The sequence below is a fragment of the Carassius auratus genome, chromosome 8 (assembly GCF_003368295.1).
Source record: "Carassius auratus strain Wakin chromosome 8, ASM336829v1, whole genome shotgun sequence".
Lineage (NCBI taxonomy): Eukaryota > Metazoa > Chordata > Actinopteri > Cypriniformes > Cyprinidae > Carassius > Carassius auratus.
The window spans coordinates 29849918-29875278 of NC_039250.1; the positions used below are offsets into that span (position 1 = coordinate 29849918).

The following is a 25361-nucleotide window of genomic DNA, read 5'->3' on the forward strand; positions in this document are numbered from 1 at the left end:
TAAAATGTTTACACGTTATGTGAAAACTAGTACAAATAAATAAAAAGAGACTTACTCATGTTTATGATCTCTGTTGAATAAAGCGCTTCATTCTTTTTTCTGAGGAAATCCATTTCTCAAATCCTCAAACACAACACATCTTTTTGGGGTGAATTATGTCTTATTCCTCTCATCGCGAAGCAAACAGTAAAATAAAATAAAAACTTGAAGAATAGTCTCGCTGCTTTTTCTTCTGTGTGGGCGTATTCAAGCCGCGCGCTTCAGTTTGAATCTGAATAGCGCGTTAAGCGCGGGGGCGTGGTCACATTAGATATAATGAGCGGAGATATGAAAAACAGACATTGCGTTGTTTTCATATGGATTACTTTATCTCAGAATATTTGTTTTCGGCAGCACTTGTTTAGTTTAAAAGTAGACATTCCAGGCTTTCTATAGATATCTCTCTCATGTCTCTTCGTTGAGTATTCACGGAGTTACAGTTCATTTTAATGAAATGTTTGTACATGACGATCAGCGGAGATAAAGACTGTAGACAGCGCACCTTGTTTGTTATTTTTATTTTATAAGTGCACAAAGGTTTTTTGTTATTATGTCTGTATCCAAAAAAAACTAGACCCTTTACAGATTCGATTGATGTATTGCTCTTATCTGTACGATTAAAACTGAGAGTGTAATTTAAGTTCTTTTCAGGGTTATCAGGTGAAAATGACTCAAAACGCATATATGCGTTAATCGACTCGAAAGGGTTAAAGTTAGACTGGAGTGAGATGAAACTAGAAAAGCACAAAGAAAGCTGTTGCTAGCTAGCTGCTAATTTTATAAAATTGTATATGGTAAAAAGTAACACTATTATACCTTTTAATGCTACGTTTTCAATTGATATGATTATACTAAAATAAGTATAATCAAAAAAGGTCTATCAAAAAATGATTTTATCTTTGTAAACTATGAAAGCCAGTCATGGAAAAAAATCACAGCTTTTTTTGCAAAGAGGGCAATAAAAGGATGACAATAATACCTTTTTCCTGAATCAATAGGATAAAAAACTGTTGCTTCTAGGTTGTTGTTGTTGTTTTTTTTAAATGAACCATTCGGTTCACCACACACGGCTCGTGCTGGGACCGCGGTTCAATTTAAATTTGACAAAGCATCTGTAATATCCCAGATAGCAAGCATAGTCGGCCCGATTCTGGCTGAGTGTCGGCACAATCGGCTGGAGTCCGGGTCGGCTGACATACTGTCTCACGTGGTCGCACCAAGTCTGGCGTCTTGTAGTTGTATTAGGTACATTGCATTGTATCTGGCCCTATTACGGCTTAAGTGTGACTGAGCTGTTTGGTGCAATGACTTGGAAATTAATGATGATGATGATGATATCAACAACAAAAACTGGCCTATAATACTTGTAATGTCCATTTTTACCCAGTTGATTTTTCATGATGATTATAAAATCATGATAAAATAATAATAATTATTATTAAATATTATAATAACAGAATAATATTTACAGAAACAACAAAAACAATTAAAAAAGGGTACATAAACATGCACATTGCATTGTCTTTGTGGACGGACATACGGTGCCCGATTGGAACTGACACAGACCAGCCGTCACGCTGTTTGGCACCATTTATAAATATTATGCGGCAGACGGATATCTATCAAGCACACGGCCCGATTCTGTGGAGCGACAGTCGGCTCACTTGCTTTGAAACGGCCACAAGACGACTTTCGTCATCAATTTTAATCCCACAGAGCGGGAAAAGGGACCTCACTTCGACGCATGAACTGGTAAGTGGAGCATTATTTAATTTTGTAAGATGTGAAATATACCAAAGTCTCTTTAAGACTATTAAGGATATTCTATAGTCTTTGAATATATATACCACAATCAAAACGGTTAATAAATTTGTCAACAAATTGTTAGCTAAACCGGAACTCTCCAATTTGTTAGGTTAATTAGTCAACACATTTTAGCATCGCAGGAATTCTTAAATATCTTTTGACATAGAAATAAAATACACACTTTGGTAAGTATATTTTTCTGTATCTTGTCTTCCGTCTAGTACAGTTATTAATGTTAGCCTAGCTAACGTTATGTTGGATGTAAAAAAAAAAAAAAAAAGTCAGGCCAGATATAGAGGTCGGGATCGTTGCGTCACGTCGCAATGCATTGTGGGAATCGCGGTACAGAAGTAGATGTACTGTATAGTAGGCATTAGGTAACGTTGGTCATTTGGTCATTAATTTTGATTATTTTTTTGGAAAATGGTTCAGTATTGCTGTATTGTGAACTGCTGTAATCGGTTTCATGATCGACAGGGCAAACGCCTCGTCAATCATATTAGTTTTCAACATTTTCCTACTTGGAAAAAAAACACAAGGTGTCTGAAATCACCAAGAGGCGTCAGATGGCTTGGGTCGCCGCTGTACGGAGGGAAACCATCACCTTCGATAATATTATAATACATAGTTATGGTGAGACATGTTGTGTATGGTCTCTGATCGCTTTTTGCTATTTTTGTGCTGACTGTATTTAACAAATTTGAACAACTTGTTTAAAAAAAATAAATAAAAAAACTGGAACGAACTTCAAAATAGGAAGATAAGCGTCTTGTTTTGGTGAATGGTGGGTTGTGTCTGAGGTGAATGTTCGTCAATATTATACCGGATTACAAAACTACCGGATGAAAACAGTGGATTTTTGTAAGTATGATAGGTGAGTAATTACTCCTGAAGTGTAACAAACCCGCATAGACAAGCTTCATAGCTCGCAGAATCTGATAAGTGTGTGTGTATGTGTGTGTGTGTCACCACTATTTCCTTAGTGAGAACGATTGTTTTCTCCACGTTTAATTTGCAGATCCATTTGTGATCTGCAGGTGAGCCTCCAGTGATTTTAATTTTTTTAATTGATCGGAGGTGTAAGCGCTCACTCCACAGACCCGGTAGGAGAAATTATCAGGGAAAATGAGGCTTGGTAAACTGTCATGTGTTCATAGGGATCGATTACAATCGATTTTTTTTTTTTTTTTAAAGTAGCGTTGTTTGGCTTCATTATTAAGTTTGTCCGTATAGGTATAGGCAACTTTTTTTTGTCACGTTCTATAACTTTTTCTGGAGACCGGCTATTATCTTATTACAAACCTGCTTTGCGATGCCTCTAAAATGGCCGCCGTTACCCACAATGCACCATTCCATAACGTCTACGCCCGAGCTCTATAGGCATAATTTAACTAGATTTAAGCCAACAATAAACATATGTGTTGCCTTAAAGTATTTATGGTTTAATATTAACTCACTTGAGTTGTTTAATGAACTTTGACTGCATAAGTGTACATAGTTTTCAACGCTAACTTGGTGCGAAGCGGTGGAGGGCATAGAACTGCAGCACGAGCGTTAAAAGAATAAAAACAAAATTATGTGAACAAACTGCAAATTTACAGCACCCATTACAGTATTTGAATAAGTTCACTATAAAAAAACAGCACTTGATTTGAACGCATTAAAAGTAAATTAAAAACACAAATTTTGTAGCTATATTTCCATTGGTGATGCAGGCAAGCAGATGAGCCGTAAATATTTGTATGCATTAAATCATTAGGAACTGTTATGCATAATGTGATGTTGATCCTTCTCAGGGACATCCCTTTGCGAGTAAAGCTCTAGCATATGCGACTAAATCTTGACTCTGGCGACTATATTACATCTAATATTAGCCACTGACAATTAAACTATTAGATTTTACTCGCCAGTGTGTAAGTTGAAGATAAAGTGTAAATTCTGCGCTAAACACTCTGACTGAGTACATCAGATTTCTATCTCGTTGAGAGATCTTTGAAACCTGTGCTTGACGTACGGTGAGCTCTAGTGTGAAGACGGACGACTCGCCGTAGCTTTTTCTCACACGCGCAAATTGAGAGATTGAGAGAGAGCATGAGCGAGAGAGTCTAATTACATGCAGAATGATATTCTTTGTTGTATTTTTCTGTAGAAATAACGGAGTTCCTTAGCAGTGGGCGGAACTAATGCGCAAGCGGAATCAAATTGGCTGGTGCTCACCTACAGAGCAAATCAGTTTGACCGAATGCAGACAACCTGATTAATATTCATGAATCCATTACTGTTCTTATTAGTAGAATTCGTATTATTATTATTATTATTATTATTATTATCATCTTATCAGTATTATTGCTAGTCCCCCCCCTTTTTTACAGAAACACTGAATGATCAACAAAGAACCACCATCAGTTCTAAATTTAGTTAAAATGTCTGCATTCAAACTGTTACCAAGATTTAATTATAATTACCAAAGTTCTATCATTAAATAATACTTGATTATCAAGATATCACATTATAATGCTTCACTGACTATTAAGAGTGTACTTTCAGGTATTTAAAAATCTGTGCCATTTTAAAAACATATACAGTGTGTATTTATGTATGTGTGTGTATATATATATATATATATATATATATATATATATATATATATATATATATACTTTTTTAATTTTTTTATTAAATATTAACTAGGCTACCTGACTTAAATATCATAGCACTTACTTAACATTTTGTTCATGTTGTGGTTCTATTGTGCTCATTTGTAACTTGGTTTGGATAAGTGTCTGTCATGATTAAATGTAGGCATAAATGTAAATATCTTGATGTAATCAGCTTCCACATAATATTTGAGTATAATGGAGCTTGCATATACCTTTACACTGGTTGCACCACTGGTTTAATATATTTACAATACACAGTGAATAAATTAGTGTTTTTAAAACAAGTGTATGATTTAGTTAATGTAAATGTTGATTAATGTTTATTTCTCACTTGTATTTTTCCTTAGGTTGGAGAAAGAAAAAGGTAAAAACATGGATAGACGTAGTGTTAGAAAACGAGCAGTGAAAAGGGTGAGTTCTTTATTTTCTTCCTTTCCTGATGAGATGCAGATCACTGGAGCTGCAGAGAATGCCACTGTAAATATCACAGAGGAGGACCAGAATCAGGGTGATCAGGGTCAGGCATCACATAAATTTGACAGTGAAGATGATTCGCAGAGTGATGATGACATAGTAAATGTCAGTACATCACTAACTGACTCTTTGTGCGACTGGGCAGTTCATTTCAGGGTGTCTTTGGTAGCTTTGACTGCACTTCTGGCCATCTTGAGAGTTTATCATCCTTTCCTACCAAAGGATGCCAGAACTCTTCTACATACCACTACCTCCTACAGCATCCAAGTTGTTGCTGGTGGTACTTACCACTATGTCGGCATTTTGAAAGCTTTTGCAAAAAGCATGGATCGCATCTGGTCTCAGATTCCAAACAGGCATGAATTTAAATTGCAGCTGAACGTAGATGGACTACCTCTGTTTAAGAGTTCCTCAGTACAGTTCTGGCCAATCCTTGGCTTGCTACAGGGTGTTGTGAAAAAGCCAGTTGTCATTGCTCTGTTTTGTGGTGTCTCAAAGCCAAGTTGTCTGGTTGCATATTTACAAGATCTTGTCAGTGAGTTGCAAGAACTAAGCAAAGGATTCTTCATCAAAGGGAAACAGTGCTTCTTGAAGGTCAATTCTGTCATCTGTGATGCGCCAGCAAGAGCTTTCATTAAAGGAACGAAAAGTCATACTGGTTACTCAGGATGTGACAAGTGTGTTCAAACAGGTGTTTATCTTAAACACAGAATGACTTTTCCAAAAGTCAACAGTGCACTCCGGACAGATCTGTCTTTCAAAATGATGAATGATGAAGACCATCACGTGACAAAGTCACCATTAACTGATGTAGGTATAGGCATGGTGTCATGCTTTCCTCATGATTACATGCACCTTGTCTGTCTTGGTGTAGTGCGGAGACTGTTAGATGTATGGATTACATCAGGGCCTTTGCCATCCCGCTTGTCTTCTCATCAGATGAAGCTTATCTCTAGTGCACTTGTAGGCTTAAGAGGTTTCATTCCTACGGACTTCGCTCGTAAACCAAGAGGGCTTTTAGAAAGACTCCGGTGGAAAGCCACAGAGTTGCGACAGTTCTTGTTGTACACTGGGCCAGTGGTTCTCCAAAATGTGCTGTCAGGTTCAGTCTACAACAATTTCATGTTGTTATCAGTTGCCATTTTCATCCTTGCAAGTCCTTCATTGTCTGCAGATCTTCATGACTTTGCACACACATTACTTGTGTCATTTGTGACACATTTTGGCAAACTGTATGGTCCAGAATTTGTCACTTACAATCTTCATGGACTAACCCATCTTTCTGAGGATGTTCGAATACATGGAAATCTTGACCTAATATCCGGATTTCCATTTGAGGATTATATAGGTAAGATGAAAAAGATGATAAGAACCCCGCATCATCCACTAGCCCAGGTTATTCGGCGAATCTCTGAAATTGATCCTTTTACAGGAAATGATGAAGCTTCACATGGAAAGAAAAGGTTGCAGAAGGAGCATGATTCTGGCCCACTTCCACCCTCTATGATGAACATATCTGTACTTCAGTTCCAGGAGCTTGTCATAGGTGGTACCAAAATAGATGCATCAAGCGAGGGAGACAGATGTGTTAAGATTGGTGGCTGCATTGCTTTGATTGACAATATCCTTCAGTGTCAGGACAAAATATATATTGTCTTCAGAGAATATGAATTAATGGAACCATTTTTTGAGTATCCTCTGAGTTCATGTGATTTGGGCATCTACCTGGTTGGAAAAATCTCATCGAGGCTGAAAACCATTGAGTTATTTGACCATGTTGAGAAGTATGTGAGGTTGCCAAATCAAGACAAATTTGTTGCAGTGCCATTGCTGCACTTGTACCACTGATTTCATTTAGCCCTTTCTTATTGTGCAGATTTTTTTTAAGCTGTGCTCTCCCCTTTTCTTAAAAGGGCTTTGCAAAATTCATTTGAACTGAACAAAGTTCACTTAATTTTCATCAAGCTTTGTTCATAATCACATCTACTTCTAATGTCTTTCATGTTTTACTTGTTCTATATTTTTTAAGCATCTTTCTGAAATTGTACTCACCCTTGGCCTATCTAAAATGTACACGAGTTTGTTTCTTCATGGGAACGGATTTGGAGAAATGTGTCTCTGCATCACTGTCTCAGCAATGGATGCCCTGCAGTGAATGGGTGCCGTCCAAACAGCTTATAAAAACATCACAATCCACAAGTAGTCCACACCAATCCAGTCCATCAGTTAATGTCTTGAAGAAAAAGGTTGCACGCTTCTAACAGCTTAAGTCATAAACTCCACTGTTTTAGACTATTTCTGCTTGTAAACAGTGCTTGATTTGTGCAGATTTATCTCCTGACATTTCATTATAGACTTGTATTTCATCCAAAAGTAACAGTTTTAAGTTAAAAATGTCTTGATGATAGATTTGTTTACTAAAGTGGCTTCACAAAATATTAATTGGTGGACTTTACTGGAGTGGTGTGGATTATTTTGATGTTTTTATCCTTTGTTTCTCTACAAAGAATCCATTAATGAGCATGTGATGTGAAGCTACACTTTACCAAATCTATTTCCATGAAGAAACAAACTCATCTGCATCTTAGGTGGTGTGGTACAGCAAATAACATTACTTACTTACTTAATCCTCTTTATTCCCATAAGGATAGGGACATAAGGCCACTATCATCTGACCCCATATTGTGGCTCGCTCCAGGTGAGATGCATTTCTTCCAGCTCTGATGTCACTGTCCTCCTCTAGGTGATCTTTGGTCTTCCTTGTTTTCTCTTACCAGGTGGTGTCCATTTTAAGTGCCACATTCGGGATGTGGTGCTGGTCCATTCTTAATAAATGCCCAAGCCATCTCAACCATCTGCATTTGATCTCAACCACCACACTGTTCTTCTGTATAGCTATACAGTACATAACTTACAGGTCGGCCAGAGTCTAGCAAAGGTGCTATGAGCCTTCCCAAGATGTGCATTAATATCTTGCCAACTGCATTGTCAGTGCCAAATGAACTTTCCAGGTAGGTGAATTCCTCACAAGTGGGCTGCCATCAACTGTGATCCAATTGGACTGATGCACATAACTTGGTGGTAATGATATTAAGACCTGTCTGGTTGGCAATGTTGTGCAGCCTAGTTATTTTCAGTTGCAAAGAAATTAATTTTATTTAGGAAAACATTCCAGTATTTTTCTCTTTATAGTGTACTTCAGTGGTGGACTTATTTTTATTCTGGAAGTGGAGTTGTGCTTTAATGGGACATTTCACCCAAAAATTTAATTCTGCTGTAAATTTACAAATTTGTTGCATAACGACGTACACACGGGTATTAATCTTGGTTTGCCTGTATAGTTTTTATTTTGATTCTAAAAGGGATGTTATTCTTTGACTTGCATTCTGTGAATAACCAAGGAACACAAAAATCTTCAGCTAAAAATCGTCTTTAATGTTTTGCTCAAGAAAAAAGTTACAGAAAATTTTCATTTTTGATTAACTATCTGGGTGTCAGGGCAGAAAAATAAAAAACACATACACTATATTACCAAAAGTATTCGCTCACCCTCTTCCAGTGAACAGGTTTGACTACTTTAGTAATATCCTTGAGTGCCTCTGTGTATGAGGCAATCTTAAAAAATAAATGATTGATTGAGTCAGTGTGGAAGAACTTGACTGGTCTGCAGAAAGCCAACTCTTAATCGCAGCTGAACACTTCTGGTGTGACTTTAAATGCAGACCTTGAACTAAAAACTCATCACCAAACTCCAAAGATTGCCTCATACATAGAGGCATTGTCATATTATAATAGAAAAGGGTCCTGTCCAAACTGTTGCTATAAAATTAGCTTTAACATTAAGATTTGTATTAATGGAAATTACTAAAGTAGTCAAACCTGTTCACTGGAAGCGATGTAGTGAATGTGTGCAAAAAAAAAGTTGACACCTGTGTATATACTTGTAAATACTACACTTGTTTATTTTTTTCCCCAAACAGACATGTTCAAAATTGTTGAATTTGTTGAGTCACATGAGGTGGAGCTGGTTCCAGCCATTTGGGTGGAGAATGGCCAGTGCTATTGGCCTAATTCACTGAGGGGTATGGCCCTTCACCTGGCCATTAAAAACAAGACACCTCCTAACTGTGACTGGGGAAGTTGGGAAGTCCGAACAATGTTTTCAACAGGTAAATTTTACATTTTCATGCTAGGTTTCACTTTTTCTTTCACATTATTGTAACTTTATTTATTCTTGATCATAAGTTAATTGTTATGTAATGTGGGATCATAGAATTCTGTAGTCCATTATTAGATTATATTGTCCACTCAGGAGCCTAACAGACAATTATTAGGCTCAGCACTGTGTTTCATATGTTGTATGTGTAATTCGTAAGATTAGGCTAGTGAAGTACTAAGTTTTTAACTAATTGAGTGATCCTGAAGAAATTTTGAAAACGTTAAATTCAACTGAATTTTGCAGACAGCTATGAAGAGGGCAGAAGGAAGGCTAAAGAGGCAGAGACCTGGTCACCACCAAGGCGTAAAATGTACAGATATTTGTTCAGCATGTCACTGGTGCTATTTCTTGATGCGTTCAGGCTGTATTTAAAGACCTGTTTTCCAGATTTATTTTTTAGAATTAGCAAGAAGTTGGCGATTTAGAAGTTTCCATTTCATTTTGATTAATTAATTTTTTGTTTAAAATAGGAAGAGTGTTCGAATTGGCCCACCTGGAGGTTGCTTACTGGATTCAGAGGAGGAGTCTGGCCCACCCCCCAAGCAACTTCTTCCACCTGCCCCCACTGTAAACCTCCCTGTAGTCATCCCAAACACCACTTTCACCCCTGTTCCCATCACCACATTGCCAGCAGCAGCAGCACCACCACCACAAGGGTCATATACAGAGATGTTGCAAAATTGGCAGCCGATGGACGATGTCCCACGTGAGTGTATTCCTTCGCTTTTGATTTGACTTTCTTTTGTAAGTATTTCATTTGTAGGACTTTTTCCTCAATTCACAACAGTGTTCTTTTATAGCGCTGCGGAGTTGTCAGACGTTCCGAATTGCCCCCCAGCAATCATCAGAACCAGGTTGGTCCTACAGTGATTTCCACTCAGTCATCTTACTTTTAAGTTTATTGTTTTTTAAATAAGACTGAGGATGACATTGTACAGTTTTGTAGTGTGTATTTTAATTGTAAAATATTGTAAATATCTTTAACTTAGCCCTGCTGAGGGAGGTTTTAACAAAATTAGAGATGGTGCTGGACCAGCAAACCACCATCCTCAGATTGTTGTAGCTGCGGGAAGACCAGGGACAGCTTTTGGACATTGAGGAAGGTTTGCTGCCCCTGCAAGACCTTCCACGACTGCTCAGCCTTGAGCAAAGGATTCAGCAGAGCCAGATTTTTTTTAACAATTGTTTGCACAATTACACAGTTACTGATCTTTTGTTTTGTTTTAACTGGTACACAAATTAGGGCTGTAAAGATACGCTCTCTGGAATCAATCTTGTCATAATTCTTGGGTGCCAAATTGTTATGCAATTGACCATGTATATAACCATACCAGGTATGGGCAAACTTGCTCCTGGAGCGCCGATATCTCTGCAGAGTTTAGCTCCAACCCTAGTATATATCACATGCCTATAGCCTTCCAGTAATCCTGAAGACACTGATTAGTGTGTTCAGATGTGTTTGATCAGGGTTGGAGCTATGGATATGACTTGAAGACTTGCTTGTGACTTGAAAGTCCCACCTCTGCTGTCTATTAAATGCCAATCCAATTATGTGATGGAGATTTTAGCGGTGTTCACGGAAGCAGCTTTACTGATTAGATGCGCATGATCATATCGTTAGATATATCGCCCAGCCCTAATTTAAACAGTGGATATACAAAAATGTTTTATTGAGAATTTTTTTCTTTTTTTTAATTCTGTTTCAGATAAACTGGTTGGGGCTTATTGGTGGGGCAGACGCGCGCGACTGCACCTGGCGCATATTAAAGAGGTTGATTGCCAACTCTCTGGCGAAGAACCTTAATTGGAGAGGAGTCAATGGAAAGACTTCAGTGGCCACTCTTCAACTCAGAGAGGTTGTGATTGGTAAGGAGACAGTATACCCCGATTTTACAGACAAGTCTTAAGCCTAGTCCCGGACTAAAATGTAATTCTGAGCTATTTCAACTGAAAGAAACTTGTACTGACTGATCTTTAAATATATCAGTGCCTTTGTTTTGTCTCAAGCTGCATAACAATTATTTTTTTATTAAGTCACATTTATAAAAAAATTACTTAGATGTCCTAATTGAACTATGAAGTAATCCTGGCTTAGTCTAAGCCCTGTCTGTGAAACCAGGCCTATATATGTTTACATACAAAGTTAGCTATTTCTGTAGTGGGTACGAGTAAATGCAGTTTACTTGCTAACACATTTGCAGTTTTTTTCTATAATAATTTGTATTTAATCAATCTGAATATTATAACAATTATTTACAATAATTTAAAATAATATATTATTAATAAGCAGTAAACTTAATTACTGTCATAAATATTAGTTTTGTATTTTTACTGTAATAATAAAAATTATAATTATTATATTTCATATTAATAGATTATTTAATCACTCTGAATGTTATAAATAATAATGTAAAATAATGTATAAAATAAATTGAAGCAATATAATTATTAATTAATTCTAAAACTAAACAAATAATAAATAATTGTCATTACTACCGTAAATTACTACCATAGTTTTACTGTATTATTATTATTATTATTATCATCATCATCATCATCATCATTGTACTGATTAAACTATTAAAATGATATTTAATATTATTAGTAGCTTATTTAATAAATCGTAATATTATATTAATAATGAATTATAATGTACAATATTAAGTATTTTTTTAATTAAACATAAGTAAAGAATTTTCATTACTGCCATAAATATTAGCTTTGTAGTTTTACTGTTGTAATAATAATAATAATAATAATAATAATAATAATAATAATAATAATAATAATAATAATAATATTAATACAAATATTAAGATTATATTTCATATCAATACTAGATGATTTAATCAATCTGAATATTATATTAATTATTAATAATGCAAAATAATATATAAAATAAAAGTAATATAAATATTAATTAATTTTAAAATAAATAATTGCCATTACTACCATAAATATTATTTTGTCATTCTACTTTATTATTATTGTTATTATTATTATACTGATCAAAATGTCAAAATTATGCTTAATATTAATAGGAAATTATTTTATCAATCTTAATATTATATTAATAATGTAAAATATATAATATAAATTAAGTAAATTTAGAATGCACAAAATTTGTTGTGCTTGCATTTACCGTTTCCCACATTTGTGTGCATGTTAATGGAAGTCAATAGAATGAAAAGTGCATTACTCATAGAGCATTGAGAAGCATAACACAATTTTTTATTTTATAAAATGTATTTATAAAACAAGAATGAAACTCCCTACTGATTAGAATTTACTGCAGTAGGTGTATGTTACATGGTAACATACATTACAGTACAATATTATTACAAATGGTAATGAAATTGAAAGGCTTTATTTCTTTTGTCATTTTAGATTTGGAATATATTTCTGAATGGTATACTGTACTTGTAGAAATAGCAAATTAATGTTTTATTCAGTTTTATATTATGGTCTTTGAATTTGGTCTTCTGGTCTGAATTTACGTATTTACGTATGTTTGGAAGTGATTACATCTGAGTGAAAGAGAAAAAAAATCGGATCCAGTCATATAAAAGAGCAATGATAACCAAAGTATTGAGAAATTGTTCCTAGTAATTTTAAATTTCATAGAGACCTTACAACATGTATTTCTTTATTTCAAAAGGTGCAGTTCGGAGAAACCCCATCACTGCTAATGCCGCTGAAATGGAGGTTGAAGGGACCATAAGAAGGTGGCTCCAGCTAGCAGCTGATCGAGAGGGCGGGCGCAAGAGACGGCTTTTGGAGAAGGCAGCTGTCTAAAGTGCGCTTGTGTCTCTGTCTGTGTTGAGGGCTGGGTGGGCATGAAAGGGTTTCTGCATTTGTTTTGCATTTGTTAATGTATATGTTCTAAAATATGTATTTGTTCGTTATTTTAATAAAATCCCTTAAAAAATGTAAATGGTTGTATTTGTGTTTTCCTGATAAATTTAAGTATGTTTGGCAGTTTCTGGGCCACATCTGGCCCGGAGACCAAGCCGACTCTCAGCCAGAAGTGTCTTAATGTATTTGGGCCAGACCTGGGCCAGATAAAAACACTAAGTCTTTTTACAGGGTGTGGGCCGCTTCTAGGCCAGAGGAAACTGTTTATGCATGCTTTCAGTAAATGGGCCAGTTTTGGGCCGGGGACCCAGCCAGAACTGGGCCAGAACCAGAGCAAGGATACGGCCCAGAGGTGAGCCAGACAAATTTTGCTATCTGGGATGGTTTGCTATAAATAGCGCGTAAAACAAACTGGGTTCAACTAATATATGTTTCTGTTAATGGATGCGCATTCTGGATTCCTAGATATTACAACAATAGTGATGAGAAGAAAAAAAAAAAAAACTAGAAACAAAAAAAAAACCCTGGATTCACTCTTGATCAATGTGAATTACGTACTGCTGGAATACGAGAAGTCATTTATTCCATAATCACCAGGGTGCTGACAGCGCGCGAGCACAGATGAGATCTGAACAGCACATGTTAATATGGGTTTAAACTAAACTCATTTAAGCTTTGTCAGTTTAAACATTTAAGAGCCAAAGGACGCGAGCTCACGCGCGCAGTGAGAAGAATTGTGCATGCGCTCCGCGCAAACCCGCGCCTCAGAACGTGCGCAAGAACGTACTTCTCACGTGTTCATTCCTGTCTTTTGTTATTTATTTTATTATTATTATTATTATTATTATTATTATTATTATTATTATTTTATTATTGTTGTTTTTTTCTTTAATTTTTGTTTTATTAATTGTTTTTATTATTATTATGAATTTGTTTTTTTATTATTTTCTTTTTCTTTTTCTTTTATTTTCTTTTATATAGCCCTTTTTGTTGTTTATCTTTCTTCTCTCTTTTGGCTTAGGTTATTTTGATAATTACCATCATTATCATAAGCTTTTGTTTTTGTTTTATCATTATTAGGTAAAGCTGTTACCTCTTATTTCTACATATATATTGACTCAGTTGATGATTAAACAAACCAAACCTTAATTTACTTTAAGTTTCCTTTGTTCATCCTTTGTGTATTTGATTGTAGAACTCCCTTGGTGATTGGACAGTCATCTCAGGTTTCCAGTGAGCAAGGGGGCTGACCGGCGTTACCAACACTGCCTGTGAGTGAAACTCGGTCCCTCTTATCTCTGTCCGTTTGCGGCACGCAGTGGAGACATCAGCAATTTGGCACTCCAACGGTGATCAATCACTCCAGCCGACACACGACACAATCTCTGGGACCAGTACCTAAACCGGGGGCTAAATCGGGGCCCACTTTCTTTTCTAAGAGAGGGTTCTGGGGAACAGCCCAATTTTGTAGTGCTGTCTGGCGGTTGACATTTTGGTGTTGCCGGTTGTGTTAAAAATCACAAGGTGTTTGAGAGGGCGCAGCGTCAGAGTAACGGAGGGCCAGGGACACTGCTGTTGAGTGTTTGGGAGCGCCAGGGAGGCTGACCGTGCCGCTGGATTCCACCAGGTGAACCAAATGTGATAAAACCTATCCACTTATTATAAGGCACAGAATATTAGATATTCCCCCAGATATTTATGTTAAGTGTTTGGTCCATTTCCTCTCTAAGCCACCCCCTTTTCCTAGGTCTCTTACTCCCCTAGCCGCACGTGCTGTAGGCCCTAGCAGAAACTCTTGTGAAAAGTAGCAGGCTTAGCCTCTTTATTCTCTACCTAACACTTCTAGCGTTCTTATTCATTGCATTTCATTGCAGACCAATTTATTTGGTGTTTTGTTTTCACTGTGCTCTTTCCTATCTTCACCTTTTTGTATGCTGTTGTGATTCTGTTTCTTGCAGTTCACCGAGAGACCCCAAGGAGAGCTAAGTAGTAGAGCGACAACCGAGCAGCCGGTGTCACCAGGTGACCCACGAGGCTACCCCCTGTCAAGTCTCTATTTTGGGCCAACCCTAATTGGACCCGCCTCCCTGTCTAACTGTCTGCATCAGTTAGCCAAAATTCTTATAGACGGCATAGTCCGTACGATAGCTCGTTAGCCAGAGAACAAACTTGCATTGGCCTCTTTGTGTTTGTGTTGTGCTTCTCTCGTCCGCAGTGAGCCAGGATGTCGCGTGCATCCAGTCCCGCAGTCCCTTGGGATCAGCTAGCGACATGGCTGGAGACGATGACGACCTCCTTCCTGCCAAAGGACACCAGTGACCTGCAGCATTTCAGCCAGAGACAACTGGACACTGAGATGGACCAGCTGATGGCAAACGATCCGACGCAGAGTTACACCCATAAAGAACTCGCCAGGATCACAGGGACCCTAGCTCACCTCCTCATCGCCCAGGCACGGATCAGCGAAAAGAGCAACCACGACTTGGAGCAGGAAGCCGCAGCTCTTAGACTTCGAGTGGAGGAAGCCCTACAGCATCAGGCCCACACCCAGAGTCGTCTAGATAAGCTACTTCTCGAGACCCAAGACCAGCATGAGAAAGAGAACGCTACAGATCCAGAGCTACAGAAAAAGTGGAAAGACTTCAAAATGCCCTGGAGAATCTTCGTCTGGACACAGACCAAAGAGAACATTTGGAGAGAGAAACCCGAGAGAGACTCGAGGCAAAGCTCCGACAAGGTGACGCTCTCCTTGAAAGGGCTCAAAATGAACTGAAAGAAAGAGATGCTAAAGTTAAGGCCTATGAAAATCACCTGAAAATGGCCCGAGCTGAAATCCACGACCTTACACAGCGTAAAGACATTCTAATAGATGAACTTGACATGGTTCACAGAGAACTGAAACATTCTTATAGCCTGCAACGTGAACAGAAAAAGGAAACACACTCCACAGAGTTTCCCCTGGCCAGTGAACCCCAGCCTGTCAGCCAAGAACTTCGAGCTGAAAAAGGGGGTGAAATTTTTCAAAATGTCACCAGCCAGCCTCCACGAACCCCTGGCAGCTGTGGGGGAAGGAAAACCCTTCCAGAAAGTCCGGGTCACCAGCCACGGACACATAACTCCAAAAGAACTGGACAAGCTGGCTAGAAACATCCCTACGTTCAACCCAGATCCTGCAGGAGGCCACGACATTCACACTTATTTACAAGATATAGACTTACACTTGCAAACTGTCACCAACGTAACCACTTGGGACAAATTGTACCTGCTGAGAATTACGTCCAGTCGTGAGGTACGCAGTTTCTTAGACCGTCAACCAGAGACTGTCAAAATGGACTACCAGCAATTGCGAAAAGCTTTGGTGTGTGAATTCTCTGATCCAGAATCAGACCAAGGGCTAGTAACCGCAATGGACCTGACTTGAAACCCCACCAAATTTCTACAACCGACTGCGACGTGCCTACTTCGGAGCAAGGAATAAACCAGGCATGGAGACGTCAACTTCCGAACTTTGTTTCTGCGAAACCTCCATCCTACTGTCAGCCACCATTTGGGAGTGTTAGCGTGCCCGCGTAGCATCTCAACGCAACAGTTACGTGATTTAGCACATAAGGCCTACACCAAACAAAAGACTGTGTCAGAAAAGACTGTAAAACACCCAACTATTTGTCCTATCCCTGAGTCCTATTCAGAGTTGACCCTAGAGGGCACCCAACAGCACCCCAGTTATACACCCAGCAACCGAGAGTCAAGACCGTTCCAAGCCAGCAGAGGGCAGCGCGGTCGCGGTGGTGGTGCCCGTCCGAAGCACCAGAACGACCGCTCTGGAATATCCTGGGACCGGCCTCGCCCCTCCCATAACCAAAAGGGGGGGGGGGCACCTGGGAAGCCGGCCGGAGACCCAGAAATAGCCAACCTCCAGCCTCCAGAACACCAAGCCCAGGGAGGCGGGAGGGGGAACACTCTCGACGTGATGCTTGGAAACTCAAGGCTGAGCCCACATCTAACAAGGAAAGTGCAGCCACATCTGAAGCTGCAGAACCTCTGAGAATACTGAGAGAGTTCCTTCAAAAGAAACCTCACAAGGAGGACAAGAAGGATAAACCAGACACCGCATGACTAAACCTTACGCCTGAAACCAGCACCACTCCCGACGTCTCCACAACTGAACCAAGCACACAGAACACTGTTTTTCAACCACGAACTATTGAACTACCTGTTGTATCAACAAACGATAGCAACACCCACTCAGTCCAGCTGACGTCTGCACCTCCTGACCAAGAAGCATCATCCCACACACTGAGGTGCCAGAAAGTGCTGTTTTGGTTATCTGTACCCACAACGAAACACACAAAACATACCCTAACTGCTTATCGATCAACACCCAAGCCCCAACACCAAAACTCCTGGGGAACCTGATCGAGAAGGGAGTGGCTCAGAAACTCTACTTAACCATCACTTTAGAAAAGGAAATGAGACTCGAAGCCCTTGTGGACACAGGCTCAGACCTCACGTAGATTTCAGCTCAACTATTTGATAAGCTCAAATTTGAAGCTCAGAGACAGAATCAAACTGACAGAATCAGGACGTTGAGTTATAACACCTTGGAGACTATCCAGAGATGCGATATCGAACTTCAAAAGGGAAGACAAACACCCCCCCCCTTTTTGATCGCACATTCCAGTGAAACAGACGCACACACATTCATGAGACTCACATACATTCACAAACAGGCTCAGGCATTTTTGGCTAGCCCATGGACCTTCTTTTACTTAAACTACCTCTAAATGTATTTTAATGTCTCCCTGTTTGTGCTCAAATGTATGTATGTGGCATAGTGGAATATATGAATGTTACTGTGTGTTTAATGCAAACTTTATATGCATTTAGTTAAGAAAACTCTGTACCTCTGTATACGGGATTGGTAAAATCATAGTTCTTGTTGTCTGTATAATCGTAAAAACACGACTGTAACAATCTTGATAGCAAATTACAAAAAGATGCATTGTTTCAGAGGAACGATCTTGCTTAAGAAAAATGTTTAATCTTGGCATTGCCATAAATTAGACCAGTGGGCGGAGATCAGCAAACAAAGAAGTTTTTTCCCGCCTTAGTTTGTTTACACTTCATTGGCTCATACTGAAAAAAAAGGTGTAAACCTAGATTTACGTAAAAGCTCAGGGAAATCTGTATTCTGGGCATTCCGCCAGAGAGAAAAGGGGATTCACAGCTTTGCAACCGGACATCAAGAAGTTCTCCGTTTATTCTTCTTTACTTTTCGTTTCATTCTAGTTTTTCTTTATTGTCTTCTGATATTTGACTTCGTTCAATTGCCTTCACGAGCCAAACGAACTTAAGTCTAGTCATCTTTTGGCAAAGTTTACCTTCGCGTTAACCATCGAGCTCGCGCATCATCTGCTCTGGAAAGAACCACGCTGAGGACGCACGGACCGGACAATTTGAGCGCAGCTACACACAAGAGCCAGATCAAAGCAAGTACTTTCTTATATCGCAACTAAAATTGCTGTTTAAGGTTGTCTAGGCTATTCCATGTTTGTGAAATTATTCAATGACTTGGGGTCTCTTGCAAAGTTAACTGTTTGAAATTGTCACGCTGAGATTGGTTCTCACTTTCACTTTCTCTCCCCCCCCCCCTCTCTCTCTCTCTCTCTCTCTCATTTATCTCATTATTATTCTTGTTCGTTTACCTTGTTTAAATTGTATTTTTGTTTTGCTTTATACTCATATTTAATCCGTGTGAATTGTAGTTATGTACTCTTTAGTCTGTTTTTATTAAATCCTATAATTTGCTTGAATTGAATTGTTTTATTGCTCATTGAGATCGAAGTCCCTGAATCGTGTGATCTACGCTACGAGCTTTGTTTTATATTAATTAATTTCAGTAATCTTAGTAGTACAGACACAGAAAATATTGTTTTTTCCTGATCAGAAGATTAATATTTCTTGGAGTTTGTAAGAAGGGTATTTTTATTGAATTTTGATAAGGAAGTCTAGCTTCCAGTTCGCTGGATGAACAGATTGTCTAGAGTAACTTAAATGAATTCTAGTACAGGTTACCTTTAAATGATTAAATATTCCCTCTTTGGGTAATTTAATATTTGTAAGCAATAAGCACGTTATATTCATACACTCATGAATATTCACTTCATTTGAGTTAATTATTCCCCAGAAAGTGATTGTTGCTACAAGTCATACAGCCAAAATGACATCCAGCTCAGAAATGTAGCTCCCATCCACCTGACGATCGGACCTATGAGCCTAGTACATCCTATTTATGTCTCACCAATGAACAATTATTCATTTCTCATCGGGAAAGACCTGCTTGATCGCTTTGAGCCTTTACTGGATTTCAAACAGCTGAAAGTCTGGGCTCAAGTGCCTGAACCTCTTCCCCTCCAGCCACACAGGTCGCCGGTGCCAGACGGTCAGGTCACAGAGGTCACGAGAATTCCCACCAAGCCAGACTGTCAGGTCACAGAGGTCACGGGAACCCCAGCAGCCAGCCATAGGTACCCAGCCTCAACAACGAACCAAGGCTCAAGTTCGATCCTCTGTACCTTCAAGGCCACTAAAGACTCTGATACCTACTGCCCCAAGGTCAAAACCAAACTGCAGCTGCATGATATAACAACAACGGACAGTATTCTGGCCATATGGGCAGACAACTCAGCCATTAGTCTCTCACTATACAATGCAATCACTGAGAAGACACCTGACCTCCCTTATGCCAGCAAGCGCACTCGTTTCCCTTTGAACTCACACCCATCCTCAATGGTGTCTGCTAGAGGAATCTGCGCTTTGCATGTGAAATGGAATTACCGGTGCCTGACTCATTATTTCCTGGTCCTTCCGGACCTGCCCCCCGATGTTTACATTGGAGCAGACCTCTTGATTCGCCTCAAGGCTCATGTGGACACTTTTAATGAAGTTGTATGGGCCCCATTGACTTTGCAGCCACACGTTTCCATCAACCATGACAACCTCATATCAGGGCAGACCATCCCAGAAGTCTGCACTTTAGTCAACGAACAGGAAACGGTGGTACCAGCCTACACCAAAGGGGTCGCTATTCGGCTCAACATGCGATGGGGTCAAACCTTAAACCACACGCTGGGTTTCTTCCAACCCTCACACTGGAAGCCACACCCCTCACTGAAGTGTCATCTCGTGTAGTCTACATCCTGTTCAACAACTGCACGGCAACTGACATCAACATTCCCAAGGCCTACCGGCTGGGATGGCTAGTGAGCCATGACTTTCATGATTTTGAACTTGTACTACCTGTCATTGGTCCCATTCCACCTGCACTGATACCCAAAGGGAGTACAGACAATACATTGTTCACTGCACCCTTCAAACTCATTGCCATCACATCTGTTATGTCGGTGTGTAAAGACCAAGTGTGCAGAACGGAGCTGACCGAGGACCAACACCTCACAATATACACAGTTTCCCACCAGAACATCTGTGAGGCTAATGAACCTACTACACCTCTCAATACCAAACCGACTGATGACACACCAATGGAGGAGCCTTACCCAGGTTTTGAATCTCAAGTGCAGCAAATTCTACAAGACGCTAATGCACTTCAGAGCAATACGGATCGTCAAGGACTCAGACAAGTTCTGTATAATTTCAAAGAATCCTTTGCCAAAGACTCTCTAGACTGTGCTCTCACCAACCTCCACACGGTGCGCATCCCTACGCACCCTGATGCTCCTCCCACTTTTGTCAGACAGTACAAGATTCCCATCGCCTCACACGAACCAGTGCAGGAGATCATCGAATCTATGCTTGAAAAGGGGGTCATCCGTCCATGCAACAGCACCTACTCAGCCCCCATCTGGCCCGTCCTCAAACCTAACGGCAAATGGCGACCCACCATTGACTACAGGAAACTGAATCAACAGGTGCCGCTGTCACGATGGCCCATGACCCAGCTAGAACAAGAACTACCCCGAATCAGAGGAGCCACAATCTTCTCTACACTTGATGTGGCCTCTGGATTCTGGACCATTCCGGTGCATCCGGAAGACCAACACAAGTTGGCATTCACATTTGGCAACAGACAGTTCACCTTCAACAGGTGTCCATTCGGCTACGCCAACTCACTAGCTGAATTCAACATCTTTCTGAACAAAGCCTGCCTAGACGCTAGAATGAGAGGCAACCTGATCTATGTAGACGATGTTCTCATGAAGAGCACAACGGTGGCCGACCACCTGAAAGAAATAGACTATGCTTTGAACCAATTATCCACCGCTCATCGGATCCCAAGGCAATGAACCTCAGTCAAACCGCATTCATGCCATTCAAAACATCAAGCCTCCCACCAACGTTTCTGAGCTGCGGAGTTTTCTAGGGGTATGCAATTACTCTCGACAGTTCATCGAAAACTACTCAAACATTGCCAGACCTCTGACAGCTCTGCTAAAAAAAGACTGCCCTTTCGTCTGGTCAGAGGCTCAAGAACACGCCATGACAGAACTAAAAAGACATTTATGCACAGCTCCGTGTCTTGCTTACCTGATCCACAAAATAATTCTACCTGGAAGCTGGGTTTTCCAACCAATGTCTCAGTGCTGGCCTGTACCAACGGCATGACAAAGACAAGAAAGTAGTTGCCCATGCCAGCAAGACACTGCTTCCACCAGAGTGTAAGTTCTCAGACTGTGAAAAAGCTCTGCTCTGCACTGTATGGGCCATTCAGCGATTCTCCAATTACATTTGGGCACAGAAAGTTATCATAGAGACTTGCCACCAGCCAGTAATGTTCCTCAACAGCCAGCGAATCCGAGATGGCGTGGTCACCAATTCACGCATAGCCACATGGTTAATGGCTCTCCAAGGACGCAATGTTGAGGCACGGTATGCACAGAATCACAAGTCTGCACTGGGCAATGGCCTGGCCGCATACCAAAACTGTTCTGATAACACATCTGCAGAAGAAATGGGTGTGCAAGAACCCCAACAGCAACAACCGACCTGTCACAGGTACTTTGAAGAGAATGCGTGTCAGGGCATGCTCACAGCCTACGTCGTTGGATGCTCCTACAACCACGATGGCATCCTTAAGGCAGGTGCAGGAGTGCTGTGGGTCAACGACCAGCCCTGTTCCCCACAACACTTTAAGTTAGGTCCCCAGTCATCACAATATGCAGAAATAGCAGCCATTCTCATAACTCTGCAGATCGCATCAGCCCATTACATCAGAGAAATCCTCATCTGTACAGACTCTAACTATGCCAGACTCAGTTTTTTGTGCCACCTTCCGGGCTGGAAACAGAATGGTCTCCAACAACGACATTGCGGATATGCAAGCCTCTGACACTGCCATAAAGACAATTCTTAACCACCTCTCTGACCCCTCCAACCACCCTATCACTGAATCTGAGCTCAATGATGACTCGTGCCTCCGACACCTGTATAACACCAGACACATTCTACGTGTACAAGATGACATTCTGTGGTTTGCACCTGATGACAGTACATCGCCACGGCTCGTGGTGCCACGATGCCAAAAGGGGGTAATGCTAATGTACGCCCACGACACACCATGTGCTGGACACCACGGTGCCAGAGCCACGTATGACACACTGAGACAGGTGGCATTTTGGCCCGGCATGCAACAAGATGTGGCAGAGTACGTCAGAGAATGTCTTGTGTGCTGCCAGTTCACACCAGCAAACCCAAACCACAGAGCCCCACTGCAACGCAGAGGGATCACGTTCCCGTGGTCAGACCTCCAAATCGACTGGGTAGGGCCCCTGCCCAGATCAACAAGAGGCAACAAGTACTTCCTCACGGTGGTGTGCCAGTTTACCAAGTGGGTAGAGTGTCTGCCAGCACCCAATGACACTGCCCAAACCACTGCATACCTCCTGATGAACCATATCTTCTCCCGGTTCGGATTGCCACTGAGAGTCAACTCAGACAGAGGTAACCACTTCACGGCCGAGATCATGCAACAGATCTGGAAATGCCTAGGGGTGCAAGCTAAACTACACATCAGCCACCATCCAATTGCATCCGGCCAGGTAGAGAGATCGAACCGAGCGGTGGTCGCCATGCTGAAAAAGTATGTGTCTGCTAATCAGAAAGACTGGGATGTGAAACTACCCCTTGTGTTGATGGCCATCAGAGCCACCCCACAGGAATCAACACGGGTGTCCCCTTTTGAACTCATGACTGGGCGGCAGATGACCCTGCCACTACACTTGCTGTATCAACCAGGAGACTCCAACCTTGTCACCGCTTACACCACATTCCAGTACCTTGACGAGCTCCATAGACATTTGAAAACAACGTTTGCTTTTGCCCAGCAACACCTGCTAAAAAGCGCTGAAGGCCAGAAAGCATACTATGACCGGAAAGCGTCACACCAGGAACTGAATGTGGCGACAGGGTCTTGTATTACCGCTTCACCCTGCCAACTCAGACAGGCCCCCAGTGGCTGTCAAAGAAATTCCTGCCACACTGGACGGGACCTCATGAGATTATGAACAAACTCTCCCCAGTTGCATACCAAATCCAGCTAAGCCGGGGATCGAGAGAACCAGTTCTCAAATGGGTCCACCGTAACCAGATTAAGAGACATGTGGCCACTAGCAGAGAAAGACAGGGAGGGGCCAATGCAAGCTAAACACCAACCGCCGCCATCGAAGCGAAAAGACTGTCCCATCCAACCCGGGTAAAACCTCGCTGACCTGTTCCCTCTCTCTCTTTTCCCTTTTCCTCCCCATCTCTCTCTCTCTCTCTCTCTGGCCTGTAACAGAATGCTGCTGTGGATTCTCATCCTGTGCATCCAGTCAACCAGAGGCCAGCCGTCATCAGACATCATCACACCGGGTCCTGCCTCAGGACTCCTGATCATGAATTGTCGGGCGTACACCCAGAAAGTATACGTTCGACTCGACCCCCGCAACGTCTACAGAGCACACTACCCCCGCGCAGTAGCCCAGTACAGCTGGGCCGGTGCCCGTTGGACAGAGGACTCCCTCCAGCATGCCGAGGCCGATGTCAAGCACATGCTCAACCAACTTAAGAAGATGACTGTTACCCAGGCGGAACTAGGTGGACACAACCGCCGCCCCAAACGTTTCCTGGGAGCGCTGCACGGAGCCGCCACTGCTGTTGGAACTCTGTTCAACATTGGTATGTCCAGTGTCAATGCAGTAAATATAGCCACTGTGAGACGGCATGTGGCTGAAATTCAGACTGAACTTCCACAGCTAAAAGAGCAACTCACTACACAGAGTGCATCCTTGCAAACCATTGGAAAGACTTTGAAAGGAACGGTGGTCATTTTCAACACCCACAGCGTGCTTTTGAACCAGACCATGAACTCCATGAAACAGCTGTGTTCCAGAATGACTTTGCCCAAACGCAGCTGGTCACAGCATTAATGACTGACATGCTACGGGAAGTGAGTTCTTCCATCGACAGTCTAGCCATGGGAAGAATTCCACCATACCTGATACCCCTAAGCTTGGTGCAAAATTTGCTGGCTTCCGCCATCACCACACCAACTGATCCTATGCAAATCCACCTTGCCTACTCTCTAGGTAGTGCTATTGCCCTTTACGTGGATCCTGAGCAGAAGGAGATGAGTTTCCTCCTGAACTTACCCATCATAGAGTCAAGCCGAATCTACAGACTCAAAGACATTATTAATGTGGGGTTCTGGAAGGATAACACTCATATCAAGATACGTACCCCTGAGGTGGTGGCGTACCATGACAGCAACACCCAGCTGTACTTAGCCCCAAACCTGCACATGTGCACCCTAACTAAAGACATTCACTACCTCTGCCCCAGTAAACCATTTCTCAGAGAAAATACTGATGGAATCTGCGGGTTGCAACCCATGATCAGCGACACGCGTTGCCCTGCCGATGCCCAGCCTCGCAGCCACGTCACTGAGACGCAAGCAGAGATTGTAGGTGATAGATGGCTCGTTAACACTCCAGTATGTACCGCTACACTGACCTACGACCAGCATGACACAGCCAACCGTGTCAATCTGCTTGACCAGAGCATGTGGATTCAAGTCCCACGAGGGGCCATCCTCCACCTCGACGATCTGGCCTTATACCATCTTCCGAGGGAAGAGTACCTTTAAGAACTAGAAATCCCATCCTTCTTCAAGAACTACAACTTCACCCTAGGTCCGGAGTTGGAACTGTGGATTGAAAAAGGCGGGCCTCAGCTCATTGACATTGCTCCCGTCGACGCAGCCCTCCAAGCCTTGTCTCGATTACCCATCCTGAACACCTCACCTGTTGTCCAAG

General features: G+C 41.2%; 2 protein-coding genes across 3 annotated transcripts in view; one reads left to right on the top strand and one right to left on the bottom strand.

The window, feature by feature from the left end:
• The window catches only part of nadka (NAD kinase a), a 218139-nt gene that overhangs the window by 147723 nt on the left and 45055 nt on the right, over positions 1-25361 (bottom strand). The gene's annotated exons all lie outside the window — the stretch shown is intronic.
• LOC113107882 (uncharacterized) lies at positions 1173-9494 on the top strand. 2 transcript variants are annotated; one of them, XM_026270695.1, is made up of 3 exons: positions 1173-1791; positions 4853-9148; positions 9442-9494. In XM_026270695.1, exons 1-2 carry the CDS (start codon positions 1784-1786, stop codon positions 6825-6827), a joined length of 1983 nt encoding a protein of 660 aa, XP_026126480.1. In that variant the 5' UTR covers positions 1173-1783; the 3' UTR covers positions 6828-9148; positions 9442-9494. The 2 variants fall into 2 exon arrangements, with proteins under 2 accessions (XP_026126480.1, XP_026126479.1); XM_026270694.1 differs by lacking the exon at positions 1173-1791 and having other exon boundaries at positions 4726-9148.